This window comes from Podospora pseudocomata, assembly GCF_035222375.1.
Source record: "Podospora pseudocomata strain CBS 415.72m chromosome 1 map unlocalized CBS415.72m_1, whole genome shotgun sequence".
In the NCBI taxonomy this organism is placed as follows: domain Eukaryota; kingdom Fungi; phylum Ascomycota; class Sordariomycetes; order Sordariales; family Podosporaceae; genus Podospora; species Podospora pseudocomata.
In genome coordinates this window covers 1678562-1703119 of record NW_026946363.1, presented here as the reverse complement: position 1 = coordinate 1703119, position 24558 = coordinate 1678562, and the positions used below count along the sequence as shown (strand labels likewise).

Below are 24558 nucleotides of genomic sequence, written 5' to 3'. Positions count from 1 at the left end.
CCATGATAGCCAGCCAGCCACCTGCCCAAATTTCTCTCTATCGCAACGGCCGAGCCAACAAAGCAAGAGATGTAAAACTTCAACTTCATCTTTGCCAAACAATCAGCAACAACACCACCTCCCACCAAACACAGCAACGACACTCCAAAGTATTGATAGCAAAAACGCATTTTATCTTTCAAAACGGGTTCAAAACTTTCAAGAGCAGAGAAAACTTCAAAATAACGATAACAGCAGCAAGAGCAGGGTATGTAACAACAACAACTCAAAACAATCCGACAAGATAAAATCCCCCCCTCCAAAAAATACATCCATCTCCAGGAATATTAAAATAATCTTTTTCCACCCCCACCCCCTCCAAACATAACAAAAGAATACCCAACACATAATATCCCACCCGTCTCATAAATATTCACCCCATCATTTCATACCCCCTTTATATCCCAAATTCCCAACCTTAAACGCCTAAAATCATTTCCACCCTTCTTTCATTCCCTAAATATACCCCCCATGATCCCCCATACTAACATCACTCCCCTGCCCCCTCAACCCCGGCTGCGGCGGCGGCCCCATAACCCCCCTCTCCTGCTTCGGGCTCCGTCCCCCAACGCTCGCCCCCCCACCAGCATCACTAATCGGAGTCAACAACCTCACATTCTTCCCCCTTATGCTCTGCGTAGGCGTGGCAGGCGAGGCATACGCCGACCTCGCAACCAGAACCTGCGCAGGTGTAACAACAATCTCGTCATCCCCCCTCCCTTCGTCATCCCCCTTTCTCAGCACCAACGGGAACAGCACCACCCGGACGGTGGCAGCCGTCGATTCGAGCTCCTCATTGGTGAGATTGGACTGTCCCCCGTCGTTCATGAGGGCGGCGTTGAACTTGACGTCTTCGACGAGTTCGCCGGCGTCGTCGTACTCGGGCTGGAGAGGAGGGAGCATGATGTATTCTGCTCTTTGGCAGCGCATCTCTATTGCTAGCCCGACCGCCTCACGGACTACCCGGCGAAGTTGGGCTTGGATTTGGTCCTCCAGGTTGGAAGGGGGAGGGAGTATTTTGGCGAGAGTGTCCAAGATGGCTTGGACAACCGCCTCTGTGTCCTGATCCCGCTGCCTCTTGAAACCTGGACGGCGTGACAAGAGCGTTAATGTCACGGCACGCCACTGTCGGACAGCGTGGGGAGGTCCGACATCGATGAGCTGCTTCTCAAGGTGCTTGAGCTTTTGGCGTTGCTCACGGTCCATGCCGAAGAGATACCGCGTGAAGACAAATTCCCAGATCATGGTCATGGTCATGCTCATGAAAATGTCACGACGGCGGACGCGGTCATTGAGGTAAGTGTCGACATTGGAGCCGTCAAGGACGGCATTGTCGAGACGGTCAATCAGCTTCTCATCGCTGAGTTCATTCGTCAAGCGACATGCGCGCATGTCGCTGAACTTGGAGAAGCGGAGCACCCATTGCGAGACGTGGGCGCACAACTGCTGGCAGCGATGGTCAAAGTAGTCAATGTCACGGACGTCGAGGAAGTCAGAGTCGACGCTGGCTCTGCTCTGCTCGAGAATCTGCTGCTGGAGCCTCTTGATTTCCTCGGTCGAGGCCTCTAGTTGGGTGCGGAGATGGGCGATCTCGGCATCTTTTTCCTTGGCAGATCGCGCTTGTTTCTGAAGTTCTTTGGCGGCCTGAGCTTGTTGGGCTTCGTAGCGACGAACCTCCTCGTGGTGCTGGACGGCGATGGCAGAGGTAGAGTTGCGCAGGCCCTCATTGGTTTGTTTTAATCGCTCGATAACGCCATTGGCTTCGTTGAGGGCGCGCTTGAGCTGCTCGATTTCATATTCGCGGTCACTGTCGGAGGAGAGGCTCCCGCGGGCCAGCTGGGATTCGGCTTGGGCGCGGCTGTTTGCCAGCTGCTGGTTTTCATGTATAAGCTGTTCGACGCGGGCCTCGAGCTCAATTACTTGCAAGCTTTGGCGGCGACGCATGCTGTGCGGACGGGTCGGTGAGCGTGGAGAGCCAATTCGGCCCTCTCCATAAGCCTCCTGTCGACGGGACAACATGATTAGCAGAGTGAATAATGAAAATAGTGACAGGGGATAAAACTCACAAAGACATCAGACATGTCCTTGGCGGCACGGGTGCGACCTTCATTCGCAATGGGCGGAGATGTGGACGATGAGCCTGTTGAGGTGGTAGTGGTGGTGGTAGCAGCGGCCAGGGCTCCCAGTGCGGCAGCTCCAGTGATAGCGATGGCTGGGGAAAGGTCGGTTGAGGATGAATTTTGGCCGTGTCCCTGCTCGCGGGCCTTGGCGGCTAGCTCTGTTTGGCTAGACGTGCCTGACCGCAAGTTCCCACTGGTTCGCTTGTCCATTCGTCGGAGCGGGGGGGTTGCAGTGTTGTGCGACCGGATGCTCCCGGCACTGCCTGGGCTGTCAGGCCGCAACGGCTCAGGCGTGCGGAGGCGTTGAATGCTGGTGTTGGGCCCAATCCGCTTGGCGCTACTGCTGCTGGGAACAGCCGATGCAACCGCTGATTTTTCTGGCTCAGGCGTGTGAGGGGGCGGTGAAGGCTCCAACAGGCGAACACTTCCGCCCAGTGGTGAACGTCTCTTTTGTTGACGTTCCACCTCGGTGCTGTTGCGTGGTGTGAGGTGAACACCGCTGTCACGGAGATGCTCCGTCTCACCAGGCTGGAGACCTCGAGAAACACGGGGAGACTCTCCTCCAAGACCGCTGTCTCGTAAAGCATGATGTGCCGGTGTGTTGAGCCGGACAGGCGTCTTTTGCTTCTTGGGCTCATCCTCCTCCGAGAGCTCCTCTTGAACCGGCGGCAGACTAGCATGAGATCGCATAAAGTCCCCAAAGCTAGACATGCGTGGAAGCCGGACAGGCTGGTCTGCCACAGGAACCATCTCCCGGACATGCTCCTTCTTCTCATCACCCGTGGTATCGCGTGTCTCGAATGCCTCCTCATCAGCAATATCATCCGGGAAAGAGAACGACCGCTGCACAGGCTCTGGCGACGGCGAGCTCTTCCCACGCTCCATCTTCCTCCCCCTCTCTGATGTATCCTCTGTCTTCGCCTTGGACAACTCCCTGACTGACCTGGGAATCGTCTCTGAATCCATCCTCCCCAGTCCAGCCTCAATCTTCCATGATCTCCTTGCCTTCTTTTCAACTTTATCTTCATCTTCCTCATCGTACAAGCTCCCAACCGCTTTCTTTCCCTTCTCGTCATACTCCTCATAAACCGGTGCACCACCCAGCACAGACCCCATATCGTCCCAACCTGAAGTCAACACACTGATATTTGCATCCCCCATCACTCTCCACTCCTCTTTCTCCTTCTCCTTTAACTTGTCGAACAACGAAACGCCACCTGCAAGTGCGCTCGCCGCAACAACAGCCTCCTCCTTGTTCTTCCCCTTGTTAGAGCTCTCATCAACCTCAGCACCGGCGGGCACAGCAGGCTCATCAAGTTCAACTTGCTCTGCCTCCACAGTCTTGATCTTTTTGCGCCGTCCTTCGTACTCGAACGGTGGATCATGCGAAATGTGGCTGCTTTCTTGAGCGGGAGTGAGGTCGACTTGCTCTTTGACACTCCACGGGGGTGTTCTCTCAAGGCTAATTGGCGGAAGTAAAGAGATCTCAGGAAGCAAGCCCAAGTCTCTAGTGACAGGCGCAGGAGTTACAACGGTATGATTGCCAGCCTGTTGTTGGCTGGCGGGAGTTGAGGGCAAAGGAACAGCCACCTTCTCAAGAACGGGAGTCTGTGGTCTGCTGGGAGGAAGAGGCGTCACCTCAGCCTCGCGAGTGAGCATGTCGGGTGTCTGTTGTCTGCTGATAGGCTTGGGCAAAGCGATGGTGATGGGCTCTTCCTCCATGTTGATAACAATAGGCTCTTGAACCTCTGTATACACAGGCTCCTGCTCCACAGTGGGAGTCTCCTCGACAACGTCCACCTCCACCACAGGAGCCGTCTCGGCGTCTAGAATTTCAACTTCAACGATTGGAGCGTCTTCGACAGAGGGTGTCTCCTCGTCAGAAGTCTCAACAACCGAAACTTCCACGGTAGGTGTCTCGGTGACTGGCGTCTCTTCAGGAACCGGAGATTCCTCAATCGAAGCATCACCAACCGCAGAGCCGCGTTCCTCCACAAGAATTGCCTCATCTGGAGAACCATTTGACGCCTTTTCAACTAGAGGAGTGTGAGCTTCAGGAGCAGCAAAAAGTGCATGCTTCTGCTCCTCGATGATCAGCGGCGTAGTGACACCAGAGCCGCCGTCATGATCGTCGATCACCGCGGGGACATTCTTTCCCTTCTTGTTCTTCTTTGACTTTTTTGTTGGCAAGGGGAAGAATTCTTCGTCAGCAAAGTCTCTAACTTTAGACTCGGGTTGCTGAATAAGTGGCTCTTCAACAGGAAGCTGGCGATCGATTGGCCTTTCAGCGACTTCAGCTTCTCTAGTCGAGTGGACAGGAGCGACCTCGAGGGCTGTGGTAGGCTCTTGGACAGGGTCGTCGAAAGGGTCCTTGACAAGCTGGACAGAAATCTCAGGGGTGGACTCCGCAGCTGGAGCAATGACAAGATCAGAAGTAGGCTCTAGAGCAGGCTCCAGTGTAGTCCCAGAAGAGGGCCCAGGAGCAGGCGTGACCTCAGAAGAAGACTCAGGCTGATTCTCAACCTCGATTTTCTTGCCCTTCTTCTTATTCTTCTTTCTCTTTTGCTTCTTGGACTCGACGACAGGGAGCACGAAGACTTCATCTTGCTGCTCGGCTGAAATTTGCCTGAATTCGGTGATCGGTTCTTCTGAAAGAGCAACGCTGCACTCAGTTGTCTCAGGCGGAATAGACTGCTCCTCAATCGAGACGGGAGAGTCGATGGAAGGGGCGATCTCGGCCTTGTCAGATGTCTCAAGAGGATCCTCGATAAGAGTAGGTTCAGCCACGGCAGGAACCTCGACCTCTTGCTCGGTCTGTGGAATGCTGCGAGAAGATATCGCAACCCCAAGCTGAGTTGGCAAATTGACGATCTCTTCGACGACAGGACTGGCTTGCTCCTCAGTAGTATCAGGTTGAGGAACAGCAAGGGGGGCATTCTCGATTTCAGAAGTCTGGGAAATGTCCAAAATATGGTCTTGACCGGGCTCTTGAACAAGCTCCTCAGGGACAAGCGAAACCAGCTCGATAGACTCGGCCGGAGAAGCGGCGACGGTAGGTGGTTCAACGCCAGGCAAAGTTTCCGTCTGCATCTCAACTTCCAGGTTGAGTGTGGGTGAAGAAGGAGTGTTGTTTGAAATTTCCAAAGAGCGATCTCGACTCGGCTCTTGAACGGGGTCGACAACAAGAGTGTTTGCCTCAATGGTTTGCTTCTCCAAAACTGGCCCGTCAATCACCTCGGGCTGCGAAGCAGCAACAGGGAGTTGTTCAGCTTTGGATTGTTGTCGAATCACCTCTTGCGCAGGCTCAATTTCAACAGCGCCCACTGAATGCTTGTCTGTTGATGGCTCTGGAACAAGTGCTTCTGAGGCTGGTTCTTTAACAATGGGCGTGGTCTCCTCGGGAATACCAACTGCCTCGAAAGCCTTGGGTTGCTGGGCTGTCAAGGTCGCAGGCTCACCTTCGACATCGAGAGCCTTCGGAAGCTCCGACAGAGCAGCGTCAGAAGCATCGAACTCGTCGATCACTGGAGAAGGCTTGGTGATCTCTGGCTCAGGAGCGGGGATTAGCTCATCCTCTGTGTCGGACTCCGGAAGCGCTACGGCCGTTGCCTCCGATAAAAAAGACTTTGGCTCATTGACAGTCATTGGTTCGGTGGGTTCATACTGTGACTTGGGCATAAGAAAGGGCTCTTCGACTGTGGTCTCAAGAGGATTGCTGAATTCCTGGGAAGGCGTTGCAATGGTAGAAGTAGGCTCGGAACTACCGGCTTTGGAACCCTTCTTTTTCTTCTTCCTGGACTTTTTGGATGGCTTCGTTACCTCTTGGATTGCTGGAACTGATGGCTCGATAGGCTCAGGGACATATTCGAGTAATGGTAGTCGGCGTGCCGTAGACTGTTGAGATGCTAGAACGATGGCCTCTTCGACCGCTGGAGTGGCAATGACGGGCTCAACAGACTCATGCGTTGTAACAGAGGGCCCCTCGATTGTCGGTTCTTCGGGTGTTGATTCTTCGATCATGGTTTCCTCGATTGTCGGCTCCTCGATTGTCGGCTCCTCGATTGTCGGCTCCTCAATTGTTGGCTCGGCAGTCAGATCCGGTATTGTTAGCGTCGACTCCTCGATGCTAGCTGAAGATGCAACAGCTAGAATCTCAGCTTCATTCTCTGCGGCTTTCTTCTTCTTCTTCTTACCCTTCTTCTTCTTGGCTGGCAACTCGAATGTCTCTTCGATCACAGGGGCTGGAGTTGAAGCAGGTTCCTCAGGAGCTGTCTCGACGACAGGGAGACTTGGCGATTCCACCAGGACTTCTTCCTCGGGAACGAGAACCTCTTCGTCAATTTTGGTGGCTTCGGGGATCAAAACCTGTTCAGAATCCGGAACTTCTCTGGAAACGGCGGGTTCTTCGGCAATGGCGGGTTCCTGGATGTTAACTTTGGGTTCTTCGACAGTAGCGACAGCCTCCTCAGGGACTGGCATCTCTTTGACGACAACAGCAGGCTCATCAACGGTAGCCGCAGACTCTTCAGCCATAGCAACAGGCTTCTCAATAGCTGCAGGTCCTTCCTCAACAACCTCTTCGACGATAACCTTCTCAAGGACAAGCCCTTGAACGACCGGCTCCTCAACGACGGGCATCTCAGAAACTTCCAAAGGCCCTTCAACTGTCTCGACAGTGGCCACAGGTTGAACCTCAGACCGAGACTCTTCAGCCAAGACTGTCACTGACTCCTCGATAGTAGCAGGAGCAGCCTCTTCGACAACAGTGGTGATCAGCTCTTCAACAGTAGGAAGAGCGATCTCCTCAGTCTCTGGTGCAAGAACCTCGCGCGAAGTATAAATCTCTTCGTGCACTGGGACTGAGTCAACTGCTGGCACAGAAACTGGTTCGAGTTCATCCTCTGTGACTTCTGGAAAGGGAGTTTCAGTTGTTAAAGCGAGATCCTGATTCACAGAGCACTCTTTAGTTGGTGTAGGCACCAGGTCCAGTTCATCCTCGGTGACATCTGAAAGAGGGGTTGCCGCTGCCAAAGCGAAACCTTGACCCCCCCAGAGCTCTTCTACGGGGATAGCAGGCAGTTCGACTTCATCAGCTGTGTCTTCTGGCAGAGGGGTCTCAGTTGCCCAAACGAGATCCTGGTCGACTAAGAGTTGTCCGGGTGGTGTAGCAGGCAGTTCGATCTCGTCAGCTGTGGCCTCTGGAAGAGCAATCTCAGCGGCGAAGGCGAGCTCCCTATCAAAGTCTGGCTTTGGAGCAGACTCTTCATCGGCAGTAAGAAGATTGATTGGCTCTTCCGAAGCGGGCGCAATGTCTTCAGCGACCGAGACAGACTTCTCCGGCAGGGGAGATTTTTCCTCAACAGACGTTTCAGCAGGAGTGGGCGTGACATCAACAGCTTGCTCAGACTCGCTGATAAAAATTGGCTCTTCAACAACAGGAGCTGACTCATCGACAGTGGGGATTAGCTCTTCAACCGCGACCGGGGCAGTCTTCTCAACGACAGCAACAGCCCGAACGTCATCAGAAGCCATCACTGGGGGAGTATCAGCCTCAACCTCAACCTTTGACTCGGAGTCTTCAGGCAGTGGAACAGTCAAAGCCTCCGCCCATATATCCAGTCGAACTTGCGCTTGCTCGATTTCAGCAACTGGAATAAGATCAAAGATCTCTTCAGCCTCATCCGGCAACGGAGTTGTCAAAGTCTCCGCCGATTCATCTTGTTGAAGTCGCGGTTGCTCAACTTCAGCAACTAGAGTAGGTTCAGAGATTGACTCGGGGTCTTCTGGCAATGGGATTGAGATAGCCTCCGCAAATTCATCGAACTCAGGTTGTCGTTGCTCAGGCTCAGCAACTGGAACAAGATCTGAATTGTCCTCGACCTCTACTGGCAACGGAATTGACATCGCCTCCGTCAGCTCATCTGTACGGTGTTGGAGTTGCTCATGTTCGGTAACGGCAGAGCCGACTTCAGCTTCGAGTTTGATAGCGGCGGGAGATTGCTCTGGGACATCTTCCACAACCTCGGCGCTGGCGGGTTCTAGCTGGGCTTCGGGAGCGATCTGGATGGCAGGAGTGAGCTCAGGCTCACTTATTGACAACTCCGCCTCTTGCGTAAGTGGAACGACCTCGGGCTCAAGCTGTGGCTCTGCATTCAAAGAGATATTGCGGCCAACGACTGATTCTTGGCCCTGAGTTTTAGGAGTGCTGTCATCAAGCTTGATGATGCTCTGTTCAAGCGCAGGAATGTTGACTTCGACAGCTGGAGTGACCCCTTCAACCGAAGGAGCGATGATCTCCTCTGGAACAGTCGATGGCTTTTCAAAAGTGGGAGCTGGCTCTCCAATATCGGCAACTGGCAGTTCAACCCGAACAGGGACTTCAGGTTCAACAAGACTCTCTGGAGCAGCAACAGCGGTCTCGAGCAAAGGCTCAGTAATAGCAGTGGCGGGATCTTCCGTTGAGCGGTGTTCAGCCTCGGCCACAGCGGGTTCTTCGGCAGGAGCTTTGTCGACCGGAGCAATCTCTTCAACAACCTCAACCTGGGCCTCTTCGGCAACAGGCTCAGCAGTTGGCTCAAGAGCAACCACAGACTCCTCTTCCTCGATTTGCCCCTCTTGAATAGCCCCCAAAACAAGAGGGGACTGCTCAACCGCAGCCTCGTCTGAAGCGCTGACAGGCTCTGCGATGGGAAGTATTTGCTCGGGAGCAACCTCGAGCTCCCTTGTCTTTGTAGGCTCGACAGCGGACTCCCCGTTTGAAACTTGCTCCGGGAGAGCAGAAACCTCCTCCGCAGTTGTAAACTCGGCAGTATGGGTGGTATCTTCCACAGGAGTCGAGTCTTGAACAGCAGACTCCTCAGCAGCGACAGTCTCAGGCTCAGAAGCGCTCTCCTCAGGAATGGGCGAGAGGTCCCTAGGAACAACAGCAGTGGTCGTTTCCTGCTCCACTGCCTCCTGTTGTTCCGAAGCTTGTTTTTGCGCAAGCTGCTCCGTGAGCTGAAATAGAGGGGTTCCAAAAGCAACTCCCTTTTCCTGAGTAGTCTGCTCTGCCTGCTGGTAAGGGGCATCAGTCGCAACTGCTTGTTCTTTAACATTTTCCTTTACTTCCCAAGATCGACTGTCAGGTGCAGCTACCTCAACCATCACTTCTACGCATGTATTAGTCTCAATCCCTTCTCTTATTTTTTCAACTCTCATCCGATAATACAAAAGAAAAGGGATTCTCACCATCTTCCTTCCCAACCTCCTCTTCCACATTCTGCTTCTCCTCCTGCTCACTGCTAGGCCAAGCAATCCCGCTCTTCTTCTTCGCTGCCGCCTTCTCCCTCCTCTCCCTGAACCGTCCCGCCACCCTCTTCAACCTTGTCGCAAGCAAAAGTCCATTCATCACTGAAGGCCCAGCTTCCTCATTTTTCTCACCAACAGTCCCCTCCGAATCAGCCATACTTCCCCCAAACTCCGATGGCGTCTCCGCCCTCTTCCCCAAAGCCAACGACAGCACCGACCTTGCATCACTAATGCTATCAGCATCATTTTCAATAGCAGAAGTAGTCTCCTCCGCTACCGTGCCAAGCTGATGATCAAAGCTCTCCTGGGAAGGAGACGCCTGTTGCTTAGGAGAGTCAACCAACCCCAACGAGGCTGGCTTGTTTGTTTTGAGCCATCCATGTTCCTCATCCGTAGGGCTAGCAACAGCTTTCAGGGCAGTAGACTTCTTCCGCTTCTCTCTCTTCTTGCTCCGGAGAGTGTAACGTGACGAAGGACCAGATGCATCCTCCGACTCGTGCTCCGTTACAGGAGACATGGCACCGCTGCTCGTGGGGGTATAGGCGCCAGGGCTGATCGCTTCCAGGGCGAAGCTGACCGAGCGAGGCCTGGCACCGATTGGGGAAGAGGCGAGCCTCAATTCATGCAGTTGTGTAGCGTCAATGGGGGAAGCCGCTGTTGGGATTGGCTGTAGTGCCTGAAACGAGTTCTCTTGTTGCTGCAAATGCGGTTGTTGTGGGGGAGGTACTGCGATGTCACCCAATTGTTGTTGTTCTTGCAGGGGAGTTGCTGCAGGTACTGCAGGTGTTTCAGCCCGACCTTCTTCAGGCCATTGTTGAACCTCGCCTTGGGCGACGGATGAGGCGGCCTTGTTTTCATCAATTGGCGGTGCTGGGTCAATGTCAGTCTAAATGATGTTCTTGTATTCAATTCTAGTGTTCCTTACTCTTCTCCTCTTCTGCCCTTGTAGTATCAGTGGGAAAATCAGATTCAACCTCTTCCGGCAGCGGTACAAGTGCTGCAGCCTCCTCAATAGCGATTGGTTCTGACTGGGTAACGGCAGTCCTTCCAGATGCACCACCTGTCAAGGCCTCAATGGTACTGTCTGCAGCCACGAGCGGGGCGGTGAAACCTCGTTCGACTGAATATGAAAAATGATTAGTTCATCTGATGCATCATAGTGTGTGTGTGTTCTGACGGGGCAATATTGAGCTTACCGATGCCGGACTTGACGTCATGTGTTGACTTTGTCTCGGCGAGGCCATCACCAGTGTCAGTCTCCTCCTTAATGACCGGCTCCAGCTCCGGAGTGGCTTCGGTCGTCAACGGTGGCGCGGTGGGGAGGTCCTGTTCCTGTTGCAAAGAAATCGTGTCAAAGCCTGGTTCTTCCTTGGAGACGTCTTGTACAGCAGCATCATTATTGTCAGGTAGTAGTAAATCATGGGGAATAGTAACAGGAACACCATCTTGTCGATCGCTGGAGATCTCATTGAGTGCAGATTCCACCGTCTCCTGGTTGTTCTGGACGCTCTTTTCTGGCAACTGTGCTGGTGAAAACGATGATGAAAAAACCTCAGAAACGGGATGGGCCTCGGTCTGGTGTGGTTTATTGTCGTCCTCACCTCTTGGTGTTGTACTGTCGCTGCCATGGCTAATGTTGGGTTGCTCGCTTGAGTCTCGACTGACCTGTCCGGGAATATTGTGCTCCTCGAGGGGCTGCTCCATGCTCTTGGGCTCCTGTTTGTCTATGAGAGAATCGTCTGCGTCCTTTTGCAGCTCGTCGTCCGCAGAAATCGAAATGGCGGCAGCATCCTCAGGGATTTGCTTGGTCTCGGGCTCCGGGTCCGTGGACGGGTGCTGAACAGTGGTATCCGGGACGGGTGGCTCTTCGACAATGGGGACTGTAGTTAGATTTTCAGTCGATTGGGAAGCGTTCTTTTTCTTCTTTTTCTTTTTGGACTTCTTACTGCTGGTTGTTGTAGACGCGGGAATCTCTTTGACTTGGGCCGAGGCAGCTTCAGAGGCAGCGGCAGTCTCCTTGGGAGGTACTGCCTCAGCAGTAGGGGTCACTTCGGAAAGAACGGCGATATCTTCGGCGAGGGCAACTTCCTCAGCAGGAGCAGTCTCGGTGAGGGCCTCCTCTACTTGGCCTGAAGAGGCAGATGGCTCTGGGACCAGTTCCGAGACTGACTGTTCAGTAGCATTAGTGGCGTTAGATGTCTCCAGGTTCTCAGTAGCTGTAGCGGCGGCCTTCTTCTTTTTCTTCTTCTTTTTGTTCTTCTTTGCCGCAGGCTCAACCACCTCCACATTCTCAGAAGCCGTAATGGGCAAAGGCTCATCAACAGCCTCCTCCTGAACAACATCTTCAGACGCTGCTGCTGTGATCTCCGGTACTAAGACATCCTGGACTGGCTCGTGGGCAACGACTGGTTCATCAACAACACGCGACGTGCTTTCCTTTTCGTCATTCCGCACGGTGTCCTTGCTCTCTTCCTTATCATCAACATCAACATCGACAACCTCAGCCTTGACCAGTTCTTCTCTCTCATTTGACAACTCTTTTGTTGCCTCATGCTCAATTTTTGCCTCGTCTTGGACCAGGATAGGGCTCTCAACAAGAGAAACAGCGGTGTCTAGCGCAAGGCTAGCTATATTCAACCCTAATTCCTCCTTGGCTTCAGGCTTATGCACGTCTTCTGCAGGCCCCACTTCAATGGAACGGTCGCTAGACTCGCCTAAACCCAGCCCCTGTTCTGTTTGCTGACTTTGGAGTTCAGGGCCTTCTTCAAGAATTGTCTGCGTGGCCGGTTCCTGCTTCTTGATGCCCCAAAATCCGGGACGAAAGGGGGAAACAGCCGGCAGCATAGACAGAATGCCCTTCTTCGTGATATCTCTGGTCAAAGTTGGCGTGGTAGGGCTTGAGATTGAACCTGACCTTGACGGTGCAGCTGCAATATGCTCCTCTTTCTCGGCAGGTTCAACATCATCCACATCATCTCTGACCGGAGGCTGAGGACCAGGGCCCTGATCCTTTGCAGAATCATCAAGCTCACCGCTGCTCGGAGCTTGCGTTTCTGCTGAAGCCACGTTCTCAGCCGCAATGTCCTGTTCTGGCGGTGGAGCCTCGGGAGCAGCCTCCTCTTCAGCCACATCTGCAGCTTCGGCTGCAGCCTTCTTAGCCTTCTTCTTTTTCTTCTTGGACTTTTTGCCGGGAGTGGGTGGTTCCTCGGTAGCAGGGACTTCTTCAGCAGGGAGTATTTCGTCAGGAACCGGGAATTCCTCGGTTTCAGGAGCAACATCAGCGTCATGGCTCGGTTCATCATGTTGTTGGTCAGGAGAAGGCGACGGTTCGTCGTCCGGCAGGTAGCGAGAAACAACAGGTTTATTGACTATGGACGATGCGGGCTGGTCGTTGGTCGACTGGTTGCTCGAAAGAATGTTGAGACCGCCGGACGATTCGCCTCTCTGTTGCTCTTGCTGAGATCCACTCCCACTCTCACTCCCCTCCTTTTCACCCTTCCTCTGTTTCTTCTTCTTCTTGTCTTTCTTTGTCGGACTGGGAACCAAACCATCCTCAGACATTTCCTCCTCAGGCGTTGTAGCAGGAACCACCTTAGCCACGACCTTGGAAACAGCAGGCGGTTCTGGCTGGGTTTTTTCACGCTTGCTCCAGAGCCCAAGAAGCGAACTGAAAGTTTGGCGAGGAGAGTCTTTCTTCTTGGTCGGCTCAGACAGCTGAGATTCGTAGAAAGTTGACCCAGAAAGGTAAGTAGGTGCTTCAGACGCAGCAACGGTAGATGTTCCATCCTCATTGAACGAATAGACACTCTCGCTCTTCTCTTGGCTGGGAGGAATCTGCATTTCAGAGCCCAGACGTTGGATGTCTGGCTGAGAACCGTTCTGGCGCATGTTGGCAACAACAAGAGTGCTGGCAGGGCCGGCAGCAGCGGCAGTATCCACAAAAACCGACTTGCCTTTGTCGAAATCATCCAGTTCCTTCTCCTTCTCAAGTGCGCGCCTTGTAATGGGGCTCGGTGGCGTCTTGACATCGGAATAAGATGACGGAGGCTCATAAATCTGTGCATCGTTGCCATCTGTGACTTGAGAAAGTGTCGCGAAGTCTTGCTCTTGCACCCCCGCGATTTCCCTGCCAGTTGATCTGGGCGACGGTACAGTTTCTGCTTTCTCCAAGTCCGTGACGATAAGCGGCAGAACAGGCTTGTGTACAGGTGAAGAAGCGCGACTTTGAGGAAGAGCTGGCAGATCGGCCAGGTTTACCTCGACTGCATCGAGTTGTACTTGTGCAGCCTCAGCGGACGACAAGAAGGGGCTGTCAGGAAGAGCTGGTAACTGATCCAAGTCTTCTTTGGGCAACTCAGGTGTAGCTGGAGCTTGTGTCGGTGACATGGGCTGGCTTTCTGAGAGAACTGGCATATCCTCAAGGTCTTGATTGTGAGACACAGATCGGCTTTCGGGAAGAGCTGACAAGTCATCTGATTCTTGGCGAGGCAGTTGAGGCGAAGCAAGGTCTGGAACAGGGGAAGTTGGCGGACTTTCGGGAAGAGCTGGCAAGTTCTTAAAATCTTCCTCCGGAGGATCATGCTCAGCAACTTCATCAGGAGCCTCAAGAGCATCAAAGAACGCATCAGCAGCAGCCTCGACAGGAGCTTCCACAGGGATCTCCACAGCGGCCTCAGCCGTAGTTTCGAGGGGGGACACGGGCCGACTATCCAGAAGGGCTGGCAGAGTCTCAACGCCTTCATTGAACACCTGTTCAATAGGGGCTTGAACAGGAGACAATGGTCGAGCATCACCGGGTGCGGGCATGGACCGGACAGTAGGACTGCCTGGTCGGCTTTCAGGAAGAGACGGCAAGTTGTCCAGATCTTGGGCTGGTAGCTGAGGAGCAGAGGTCTGAGCAGGCGATACAGGCAGACTATCGGGAAAAGTTGGAAGGTCGCTAAAATCTTGGCCATGAAGCTGAGTTGAACCAGAATCCTCCACAGGGGTGGTTGGCTGGCTTTCAGGCAGAGCGGGCAAGCTGTCAAAATCCAAGCTGGGAAGTTGGCGAGGTTCAGAAACCTCGATCGGAAAAAATGAGTGTCTGACGGGAAGGGCAGGCGTGTCGACCAAAGGCTCATCGCGCGCATCGACCAACTTAGGCAGGGCCAGCTGAGAAGGCGAAGGAGACCGGCTGCCAGGCAAAGCAGGGAAGACATCTTGAACAGGAGACATTGGCTGGCTTTCCGGCAGAGCAGGCAGCGTGTCCAAAGGCGCCTCTTGAATCTGGCTTGAGAGGCTATCCTGAGCAGATGACGTTGGCTGGGTCTTAGATAGAGCAGGTAAACTGTCCGCAAACTCATCAGGGAACTGACGTGAGATGGGAGCATGGGCAGGTGAGACAGGTTGAGAATCAGGAAGAGCCGGTAGCTCATCTGTGTCGTCTTGAGGGAACTGGCGTGGCACAGGGACTTGAACGGGTGATGAAGACACGCCCAAGGGAACTGCAGGCAGAATCTCCTGGTGCTCAGACAGAACGGGCTCGAGTAGAGGTGAATCCTGACGAGACTCGGGAAGAGCAGGCAACTGATCCAAGTTATACTCGTGATGTTTGCTGGAGGCAGAAACTTGGATGGCAGAGGCTGGCTGGCTTTCAGGGAATGGCAAAGCCTCGAGGCTCTGGAGCTCTACAGGCCGTTCAACCGGAGAAGCAAGCGGGCTCTCGGGAAGAGCTGGTAGATTGTTGAGGATCTCATCAGGAAGCTGGCGAACCATGGTATGCTGAATAGGGGAAGGTGATGCCGTCTCAGAAAGCGTGGAGAAGCTCTCTGGTTCTGTGGCACGAACGGGCTCAGGAGCAGGAGAAGTTGACGTGTCCCCAGAATCAACAGTGAGAGACGCTAGCTCATGACTAGTAACAGACTCGATAATAGGGGATCCCGGCTTGCTTTCCGGTAAGGCTGGTAGAGAGTCGAGTTCCGAAATAGGGAGAACCTCAAGCAGAGGAGAGGCCGGTAGACTGTCTGAAGGGGCTGGAAGAGCATCTAATTACGGGTTAAGAATAGATTCCGCAGCAGGTGGGATTGACTTACTCTCGGATAGTGCTGGCAGTACTTCTGGCGCTTGAGCCAAGGTCGGCTCAACAACAGGGGAAATTGGCGTACTCTCAGGAAGAGCGGGCAAAGACTCGTGCCCCCGGGAGAGGACAGGCTCAAAAATTGGAGAATTCAACTCGCTCTCGGGCAGGGCTGGCAGAGACTCTAGTCCCCGTGGGACAGCAGGCGTGAAAACAGGAGAAGATTGCTGCTGCAATGTATCAAAGATTGGCGAATCAGGACGACTCTCTGAAAGAGTGGGAAGCTCAACGTCGTGGAGAGGCGAGGGAGGGCGGCTTTCGGGAAGAGTTGGAGTCTCCTTCGACACTACGGCGGGATTTGAATCAACAAGGTCCTCCGTGGCTGGCTGAGAATTGCCGAGCACTGGCAGATGTTCCAGAACAGGAGACATAGGCAGACTTTCAGGTAAGGCTGGCAGATCTGAAAAATCTACAGGCTTTGGATCAGGGGAGATAGACCGGCTTTCAGAGGGGGGGAGAGTTGGTGAGGCATCTAAGACGGTCCGAGCAGACGATTCTGCCAACACGAGCGGAGATTCGGGCTGACTGTCAGGCAGAGCTGGGAGTTGAGAAACGTCTTCAAAGGTCTGGACAGGAGACTTTGCCAACTCCACAGGGGACTCGGGTCGGCTCTCTGCCTCAAAGCGCGACTCTGAAACCTTTTCGAGCGCCTCCGCCAGCGACTTTGACAAGTCTTCGATGGGAGAGACTGGCCCACTTTCAGAAAGTGGCAGTGCGGGGATTTCTTCAAGAGTCTCATTAGCCAAGCTTGGTTTCTGAAGAGGAGACGAAGGACGGCTTTTTGAAAGAGATTGCACGCCTGATAGAACAGGCAGGGAGAAGAGAGTAGTGAAGAAATGACTACCAGAGCGTGGACGCGGCGTAAACGATGGAGCAAGGCTTGCCGGTCTGCTTTCCGCAAAATTGGGCGTAGCCGAAAGGACTGGAGCAACAGGTTTGATGTCAGGACGAGCTGGCAGTGGCGAGAGAACAGGACTGGCAGGTCGGCTCTTGGGAAGGGCAGACAAGCCTGGGAACACAGGACCAAGAGACCTGCTCGATGCAACCACCTGCTGGGTCAAGCTGACAGGGCTGCTAGGTTCGCTTTCAACGACTGCAGATTTGCAGTCAAGATGATCGACTTCATCGTCAATGACAGCTTCTTCCTCAACAGAAATAGCTTCAGCCGGTACCACGGGACTCTCCGGTGTGCTGTCTGGGAGAGGCGGCAAGGCTGAAAGAACAGAGCTAAGAGGCTTGTTATCTGGGAAGACTGAGACATCCTCAAAGACCGGGCTGCCGAGTCCGTCTTCTACAGAAGCTAGAACATCAGAGACAACAGGGGTAGCAGACCGACTTTCAGGCAGAGTTGGCGAGGCCGAAACGGCAGGCTGGCTTTCCGAGGTAGTTGGCTGGGCTGTAACAATCGGGCTGAGAGGTTTGGTTTCAGACAGAACGGGGAGGTCTGTATGAACAGGAGTAGCAGGTTCGCTATCAGGGAGAGCAGGCAAGTCCGCAAAAACATCAGGAACAAGCATACGCTCTGGGACGACTGACAAATCCGAGAAACTGCGTGAACCAACACGATTGTCCGCAGGAAGCGGTAAATCGGAAACTGACAAGCCTGAAGAAACGGGGCTTGGTGATCTGCTTGCGGGGAGACCCGGCAGCGTGTCGATGACTGGAGAGCCAGGAGTGCTAGCAGGAAGAGCTGGCAAATTGGCTGACGGAACAGGACTGGGGGCGCGGCTTCGGGGAAGAGCCGGAAACCTCTCATGATCAGGAGTACCAGGCTGCTCCTGCGGAAGAGCTGGCAGCGCAGATGCATCTTCAAACTCTCCAGCATGTGGCAAGACTGCAACAGGAGGAGAAGCCAATTCCATATGCACTGGAGAATCTGCCCGGCTCTCTGGCAGTGGTGGCAACTCCTCCATCTCCTCAAAGTGGCCAGGCAAAACGTTATGAACAGGAGATGCAGGAGCACTGTCAGGGAGAGCGGGCAACTCAACAACCTCTGGCGACTCTGTGGTTTGTGGCATAGTGCTGGGTACCGGGCTCGCAGGTCCGCTAGAGGCAAGCAAGAGTTCGGTTCCATCTTCTCGAGTGTGAGGTGAGTTCTTGTCGTGAATTGAAGTCCCGTAGGAGCTCTCCAGAGACGGCAATTCCAAAGTCTCAACCGGCACATCCAGAGTAGAGGCATCCTGAAGCGGCGAGAGAGCACGGCTTTCTGAGAGGGTCAAAGCAGAGGCTTCCTTCTTGGCCAATTGTTGGATGGGAGAGTCTGGCAAAGAAGGCAACTCCTCCAAAGGTTCTCCAAAGACCAAAGGTGCAGATGATGGTGACGGGCCCTTTTCGAGAGGTGAATTTGGCAAACTCTCGGGTAGCGCAGGCAAGAGCTCCAATTCATCACCAAAGGCTAGCTGTCTAGCAGGCGCTTTGAAGGGCACAACGACTGGCGAGAGCTGCTCGAGATCTTGAACGTCATCCTCTTTATCTGTGGTGGACTGGCTCTCGAGATGCACAGATCTAACAGGTGACATCTGTTCCAAGCTTTCAATGTCATTCCTCCTAGCCTCAGGAGATTGGGCAAACTCGTCAGCCGCGAAAGCACGGGGCGTGGTCTCTCCAGATCCGAATCCAGATGATTGCTGCTCGAATGATCTCGCAAGTGGCACGTCAATCTTGAGCTGGTCCTGTAGCATCCTACCAGCACCGAGCGCTCCCAACGCTCCAATGGAAGCACCTGCAAGACCAAGACCGCCGCGCTGAAGGTAGCCGACATCGACATCCTCATCTCGATCTACAGTATCAAAGCCAGGAGATTCGGGTGCACTCGAAGGCGGCTCACTCTCACTCTCCGGCAGCGCGGGGTAGTCCACCACATTCGGCGCCCTCTTCTCCTCTCCGCCTTTCTTCTCAATCAACCACAACGGCTTGTACTCCTTCCCCATATCCCAGCTTGTTGGTCTAGCCTGTCTACTCTTAGGGGGCGAGTACGGCTGTTCCACACCTTGAACAGGGCTTGATCTTCCAACCCGAGGTGAAGATGGCACAGATCGCCGGCCCATCACCAACGGTAACGGAACTGCTGTTCGACTGGGAGTTCTGACATGACCCTGACCCTGACGGCGAGATGAGACAGTCGCGCTTCGGGTCCGTTGCTCTTGAGGCGGAGTATTAGGGCGACTCTCCGGCAAGGAAGGGAAGAAGTCGTCCAATTCGTAAAAGCTGGGATCGTCAGGGGAATTTGGCTCACTAGGAGGCAGAGGAAGCAGGTCTCCAAACTGGGGATCGATCGCTGGCTTAATCTCACGATGCACCTGGACTTCAGGGTCGACCTTCTGGGAGCTGTAGCTGATGCTTCGCTCACGGCGCCAGATGGGCTCTTGGGTGTCTTTGGCTTCCCCTAATCCTTTGAATACCTCTTCAATTATGGAAGAGGGCAGGACGGCGTTGAGATGGGAGTACGGGCTTGCAAAGGCCTGGACTTCCATCAGGCCGGCACCGTCGCCACTGGTGCCGGCTCTAGCTAAAAAAGACTGCTTGTCCTTGTTCTCTGCGGTTTGCTGAGAGTTGCCAGTGATGTGCTTGGCATCGTCGGCTTGGTCGTTCGTCTGGCCAACAGGATCAGACGGAGTCGAACTCAACTCTCGCTCGACTACCCGAAAGGACTCCTCTTTTGGCTGGTCGACCACCTGGAATGAAGAAACTTCTCTGGATAGGTTGGAGGGAGCCTTTCCAGAGAGGTCCTCTTCGTTTGGCCTATCTGGTGGCTCTTCGTGCTCTGGTATATCGACATAATCTTTCCTGGTGCTCATATGGCTTCTCCTGTTGCTCTTCTTGCTGCCTGAGCTGCTGCGTGACACCTCTGAAGAGTTGGACTTCCTCCTGGGGGAAGAATCAAAGTCTTGCTCAGCTTGTGCCGGTACAATAGGAAGCTCTGTGGGCGCGGCGGTGACAACAGAAGGTGATGGGCGGCTAGAGTCACCTGGATCAGTAACAGTCTCGGCAGAAGGAGGTACATAGAATGGCTGGGTTGAGCCGCGAGGGGAGTCCCGTCGGCGGAAATCTTCGTTCTTGATCACAATGTTGGGATCAAAGCCCGAAGCCTGCAGTCCAGCAGCCACGGTGGCGTTGAAGTCAAGATCTTCCTCGAAAGAGCCCGGCATCCGGCTCAAGCTGGGGCTGGATGATGTCGGCTTCGGGCCGACCCGTGGGGGCGTCTCATCTTCCAGATCAATGGGAACATACCTCCTCTGTTGTGGTGGGGTAGACGGGGGCTCAGAGATGGCGGGACCAGGCGAGGTATCTCTTTGTTCTCGCTCAGGCACAACCTCTCTCGGCTCTGAAGGCGGCTCAGCAGTAACAATGGCCGGCTTTGGCTTCTCTTCAACAACAGCTGCCGAAGCACTCTCGCCCTCGATCGCCCTGGAACCAGAAGCCTCCGCGGCAGCCTCCGCGGCCTTGGCTTCCTCTTTCCTCTTCGCAGCAAGAGCAGTGGCACCAGCAATAGCAGCCGCCAGCGTAGAGGACCAAGCATTGGTCTTCTTGCCCGGAGACGCGAACTTGAACTTCAGTGGTTTCCTCTCCTGAGACGCATCTCTGCTCTCGGGGGACTCTCTCACGCGACCAGTGTCATAATCATCGGGTACCTCCACAGCCTCACCGCGACGAGTCATGATGATTTTTGTTTCCTTCTTGGGGCTCCGAGGAGGGGTGGCAGGCTCGCCCTTGTCCTTGGGCGGTTCGGCATCAACCACAGTCGCCGCCTGGGAAGATGAGCTCACAGACCGCATCATCTTTTCCGGGTTAGGCGATACTGCAGGAGTAGGCAACACCAAAATGAGCATCGGTCTCTCCCTCTCACACGACGGATCCCTAGACTTGAAGATGGGCATCATCATGGCCGGGTTGACACCTGGAATCGCGGGAGGAGCCTGGTACTTGACCAAGTCATGAGGCATAATCACATTGTCAATCCTCACATCAGCGTTAGGGCCGTCAAACACCGACTTCTTTGGAGCACGCTTCATCTCAGGGGGAGTGACGATACGGACCACGGGATCTTCGCCGTTATCCTCGTACTTGTCCATGATGGAAGGCGAAGGCGAAACGCTGCGAGAACGGGACTCCTCTCCTGCGATTCTCTCAGCGATCTTGCGTTCGCGATAGACTCGATTGGCTTCCTCCTGGACAGGATCCCGGACAGGCTCACGGTCACGGCCTCTGGAGGGCGCGCGAGAGCGGGAGCGCTCTCTATCATTCTCGGAAGACTCGACGACGGCAATGGCAGCAGCGATGGTGGCAGGATCGGCGGGGATAGTCGACTTGTTGGTTTCCTCAACGATCTTCTGAGCTCGGGCAATCTCAAGTTCATACGACTCACGGCGGCTGAGACGCTCCCGCACCTCCCCTTCTGGCTCGGGCTCCAAGCGATCCCAGTCTGGCTCGACAGTGAGAATGGCAGGAGTCAACGGTCGATCAGTGGGAGGGGTATGGGAAGGAGTTGGGAAGGCGTCGGTCGGGACTTGGAACTGGAAAGGGTCAACAACGGCAGGAGCACGGCTGCTACTGCTGCTGCCTGACGGCTCCCCACGAGATAATTCGGCAGGTGGCTCGACGGTAATGGCAGAAGGGGCACCCTGAATAGCCTCTAGCTCAGCCAACCGCCTGGCTCGCTCCTTCTCAGCCTCGATCTGTTTCTGAGTTTCAGCAAGCAACTTGCGGAGCTCTTCCCTTGCTTGCCTCCTTTCCTCCTTGGACTTCTTCTTGACAGCAGGAGCCAGAGAGTCGGCCCCAGGTGGCTTTTTCTCATCGAGGGCAGGTGCCGAAGGTGGAGGAGCAATCTCGCGCTCCTTCCCTTTGCTGACCTCAGAGCGAGCAGGGGCAGGAGCAGGGGCAGGAGCAGGGGCAGGAACCGAGTCAGCAACATCAGGACGTCCCTCAACGACAACAATCACGTCCTTTCTCCGATCTCGCGATCGCTCCTTATCACGACTTGGCTCACGTCCGCCACTTGCTTCCAAAGCCCGCTTCTCCTCCCGCTCCCTCTTCTGGTTGGCATCTCTGGATCTCCGGTCGCGCTCAGCCTTTTCACGCTCGTCATTAGCCACACGCTCCTGCTGGTAGATAATCTTGCGTTGCTCCCGGACGATCCTCTCCTGCTGCTCGATCCAGTCTTGCTTCTTCTTCTCCTCCCTAGCCCGGCGCTCCTCCTCCTCGGCCTTCTCGCGGATCTCCTTCATGCGGACCTCGTATTCATCGCGCAAGCGCTGTTCCTCACGGGCGTGACGTTCACTGTCCTCGCGATGCCGCTTGACTTCCTGCTCGAGCCGCATACGCTCCTTGTATCCATCGTCACGCTCCAGGCTGGGCGAGGTTCGGTGAACAGGCGAAGTCTTGCTATCCCTACGAGCACCGGCTGCGAGCACGGCACCAGCCACGGCACCGATAACAGCGGGAGTGATGACCTCGGAAACACCACCTTTACTCTCGGGCTCACGTCGAGAATAGCGATCATCATCCCGGTCGCGACCAGTCGGCGTATCGTAATGGCGGTCACGCTCACGCTCACGCTCACGATACCGCTCATCCGATCTAGTGGCATCCGACGTGGGTGGACGGTCGTAGTCGCGTCTGAGCACATGTCAGCCACCACTCACTCTGCCCGACCTTATTTCATCTGAAGTCGTAAAACACACAGACGACACAAAACAACTTCAGAAGAAACTTACCTATTATATCTCTCATCCCTCTTATCATTAATATCAATGGTGCTCCGCCTGGCATCATCATCATAACGGCGGCGTCTCTCCCGATCATAATCATCATCACGTAGTGGCCTCTCATCACGTTTCTCGTCGGACCTCCTCCCATCGTCCTTATTATTATTCAACACCGCACCAGCAACAACCGCAGCCCCAATAGCACCCACGACAGCCGGAAGAGCTGCTGAGATACTACTCTCTTTATCTCTCTCTCGCTCCCTCTCTCTGCGCTTCTTCGGACTGCCCGTGCTAATCTCATGCTCCCTATGATGACCTCGCTCTTCCAACACCTGAGGCGAGACGGGAATTCTTGGTCGCGGGGCTTGAATTTGCACTGGGGTACCAAGATTGGTCGCAGTGATAGGCTGATCAAAACCATGCTGCTGCTGTCTCTGCCTTTGCACCAGGGCTTCATTGCTTGCGCTTCCCGGCAATGGAATCGGGTTCTCAGCCGTCACTCTGTGCGCCAGTGCGGGAGACTGATACTGAGACTGCACCGGAGAGACATACTCCCCAGGCCTAAAACCGCAAGGAGTATTCACATATCCCCGGAGAGAGTTCACGGGACCAAACATTGCTGGATCGACGGCGCTTGGCTTGCGGTCTGGCGGACGGATGGCTTCGGATGGGCGTTCAGAAATGATGGTGGGAGCTAGGCTACCGGCTCCAATCGCTGCGCCCATGACGCCTGCTGTCCCGGCTAGAGCTGTCAGCGGAGGAAGGATGGGGTCCGAAAAACGAGGCATGGAGCCGTAAGCGAGACCAGAGTCTGAATCAGAGCTGGGAGAATCAGAGTCAGAGTCGGAGTCGGAGGCGGATTCCCATTCTTCATCACTAGAGGAAGACTGCGATTTATTTGGCCGAGAGGAGCTGATGCCGCGAGTCCCGCCAGAGTTTTTACGGTGGAAAGCAGAGACAGCTGTCGCGGTGGCCACCATACGGGAAGGACGAGATTTACCCTGGCGTTCGAGGTCGCGGAGGTTCTCAGCACGGGCGAGGTCGGACAGTTTCCTGCCAATGGCGATGATCTCCTCGTCGGTTTGGACACGCTTGAGGACCGGAGGACCGTCCGGACCAACATTGGGACCTTGTTGCGGATGGGGCTGGCCATATTGATGCGGGAGAGGAGGAGGGTAACCTTGGCCAGAGTGGTGTCCATGTTGGCTATAGTGATGAGGGGAGTAGGGTCCTGGTGGTGCTGGATATGCGCCGCTTACATGGGAGAAAGCCCCCGGGGTATATGGCTGGTGGTGCTGTGGATATTGCGGGATATGTTGGTGCTGTGAAGGCGATGGGCGATGGGTACTTTCGATGGACGACCGCGACACATATCCGTTGCCGTAGGCAAGATCGCTGTCAACTGAAGACGTCGAATAGTTCTTCCTCTTGAAAGAGCGCCGCTTTTTGACCTTCTTCACGGATGACAGGGCAAAGAAGTTACGAATGCCAAATCGGCTTCGACGGGAGACATTCACCAGCGACGAAGAGGTCGATGAGGAGGCGGATGTGGTGGAATTGGCCCTAGATCGGTGATATTGGCGCTGCGTGGGAGTTTGTGTCTGGGACGAAGATAGCGCCGTCATGTGCTGCGTAGGAGTGTGGGTTTGGGATGATGACACGGGCGGGATTATTGCGCGGTCGCCTACTTCGGGTCCGGGTGGTAGTTGTTGTGGTAGTAGGGGGGCGGGCTGGGCAGCGACGACGCCGGCGGCGACAGCGGCGGCAGCAGCGAGCTGTTCTCTGGAATGCCGACGCTCGGCGCGTCGCCGCCGGGAGCTCTCTGGGCTCCGGCGACGGGCCGTTGGCTCTCGCATCATTTTGGCGAAAGCTCAAGAAACAACCTGTCGTCCAAACTTCCTTCACGTTCCATTCATTGAAGTGGGTTGTTTTTTGTTGTGTTTATTTCACGCGATAAGGGGTACTTGATTTCAAAAAATCAGATTTGCGCCTTGGTATTAGTTTCGTCAACACCCAGCGAGTATCGCGACAACTGGGTTTCAAAGATCAAGAGTAAGGAACGAAAGACTGTGGAAAGGATAGGATGGAAGATGGAGGTTCAGGTGTGTGTTGTTGTTTGGAGATCTGAAATGGATTGTTCCATCCGAACCATCAATCAATCAAGAGGCTGGGGGTCGCAGCTAACCCAGCTCTGGAACTGCCCGAACCCTGAACTCGTCTGCTCTGGGGCCGGGGTCTGAAAGCTCCCCTCACCAAGAAAGTGGAGCAAACCGAGAGAGGTTGTCAGCGCTTG

At 54.6% G+C, this 24558-nt stretch overlaps 1 protein-coding gene across 1 annotated transcript; it reads right to left on the bottom strand.

Annotated features, from left to right (window-relative positions):
* Positions 1 to 495: 495 nt before the first annotated feature.
* Positions 496 to 24530, bottom strand: QC762_107530 (uncharacterized protein; the record flags this gene model as incomplete). The annotated part of the gene is made up of 7 exons (XM_062885160.1): positions 22275 to 24530; positions 15518 to 22176; positions 10643 to 15469; positions 10372 to 10566; positions 9387 to 10316; positions 2106 to 9307; positions 496 to 2040 (listed from the first exon to the last, which is right to left on the bottom strand). Exons 1-7 carry the CDS (start codon positions 24122 to 24124, stop codon positions 496 to 498), a joined length of 23208 nt encoding a protein of 7735 aa, XP_062748106.1. The 5' UTR covers positions 24125 to 24530.
* Between the last annotated feature and the right edge of the window lie 28 nt (positions 24531 to 24558).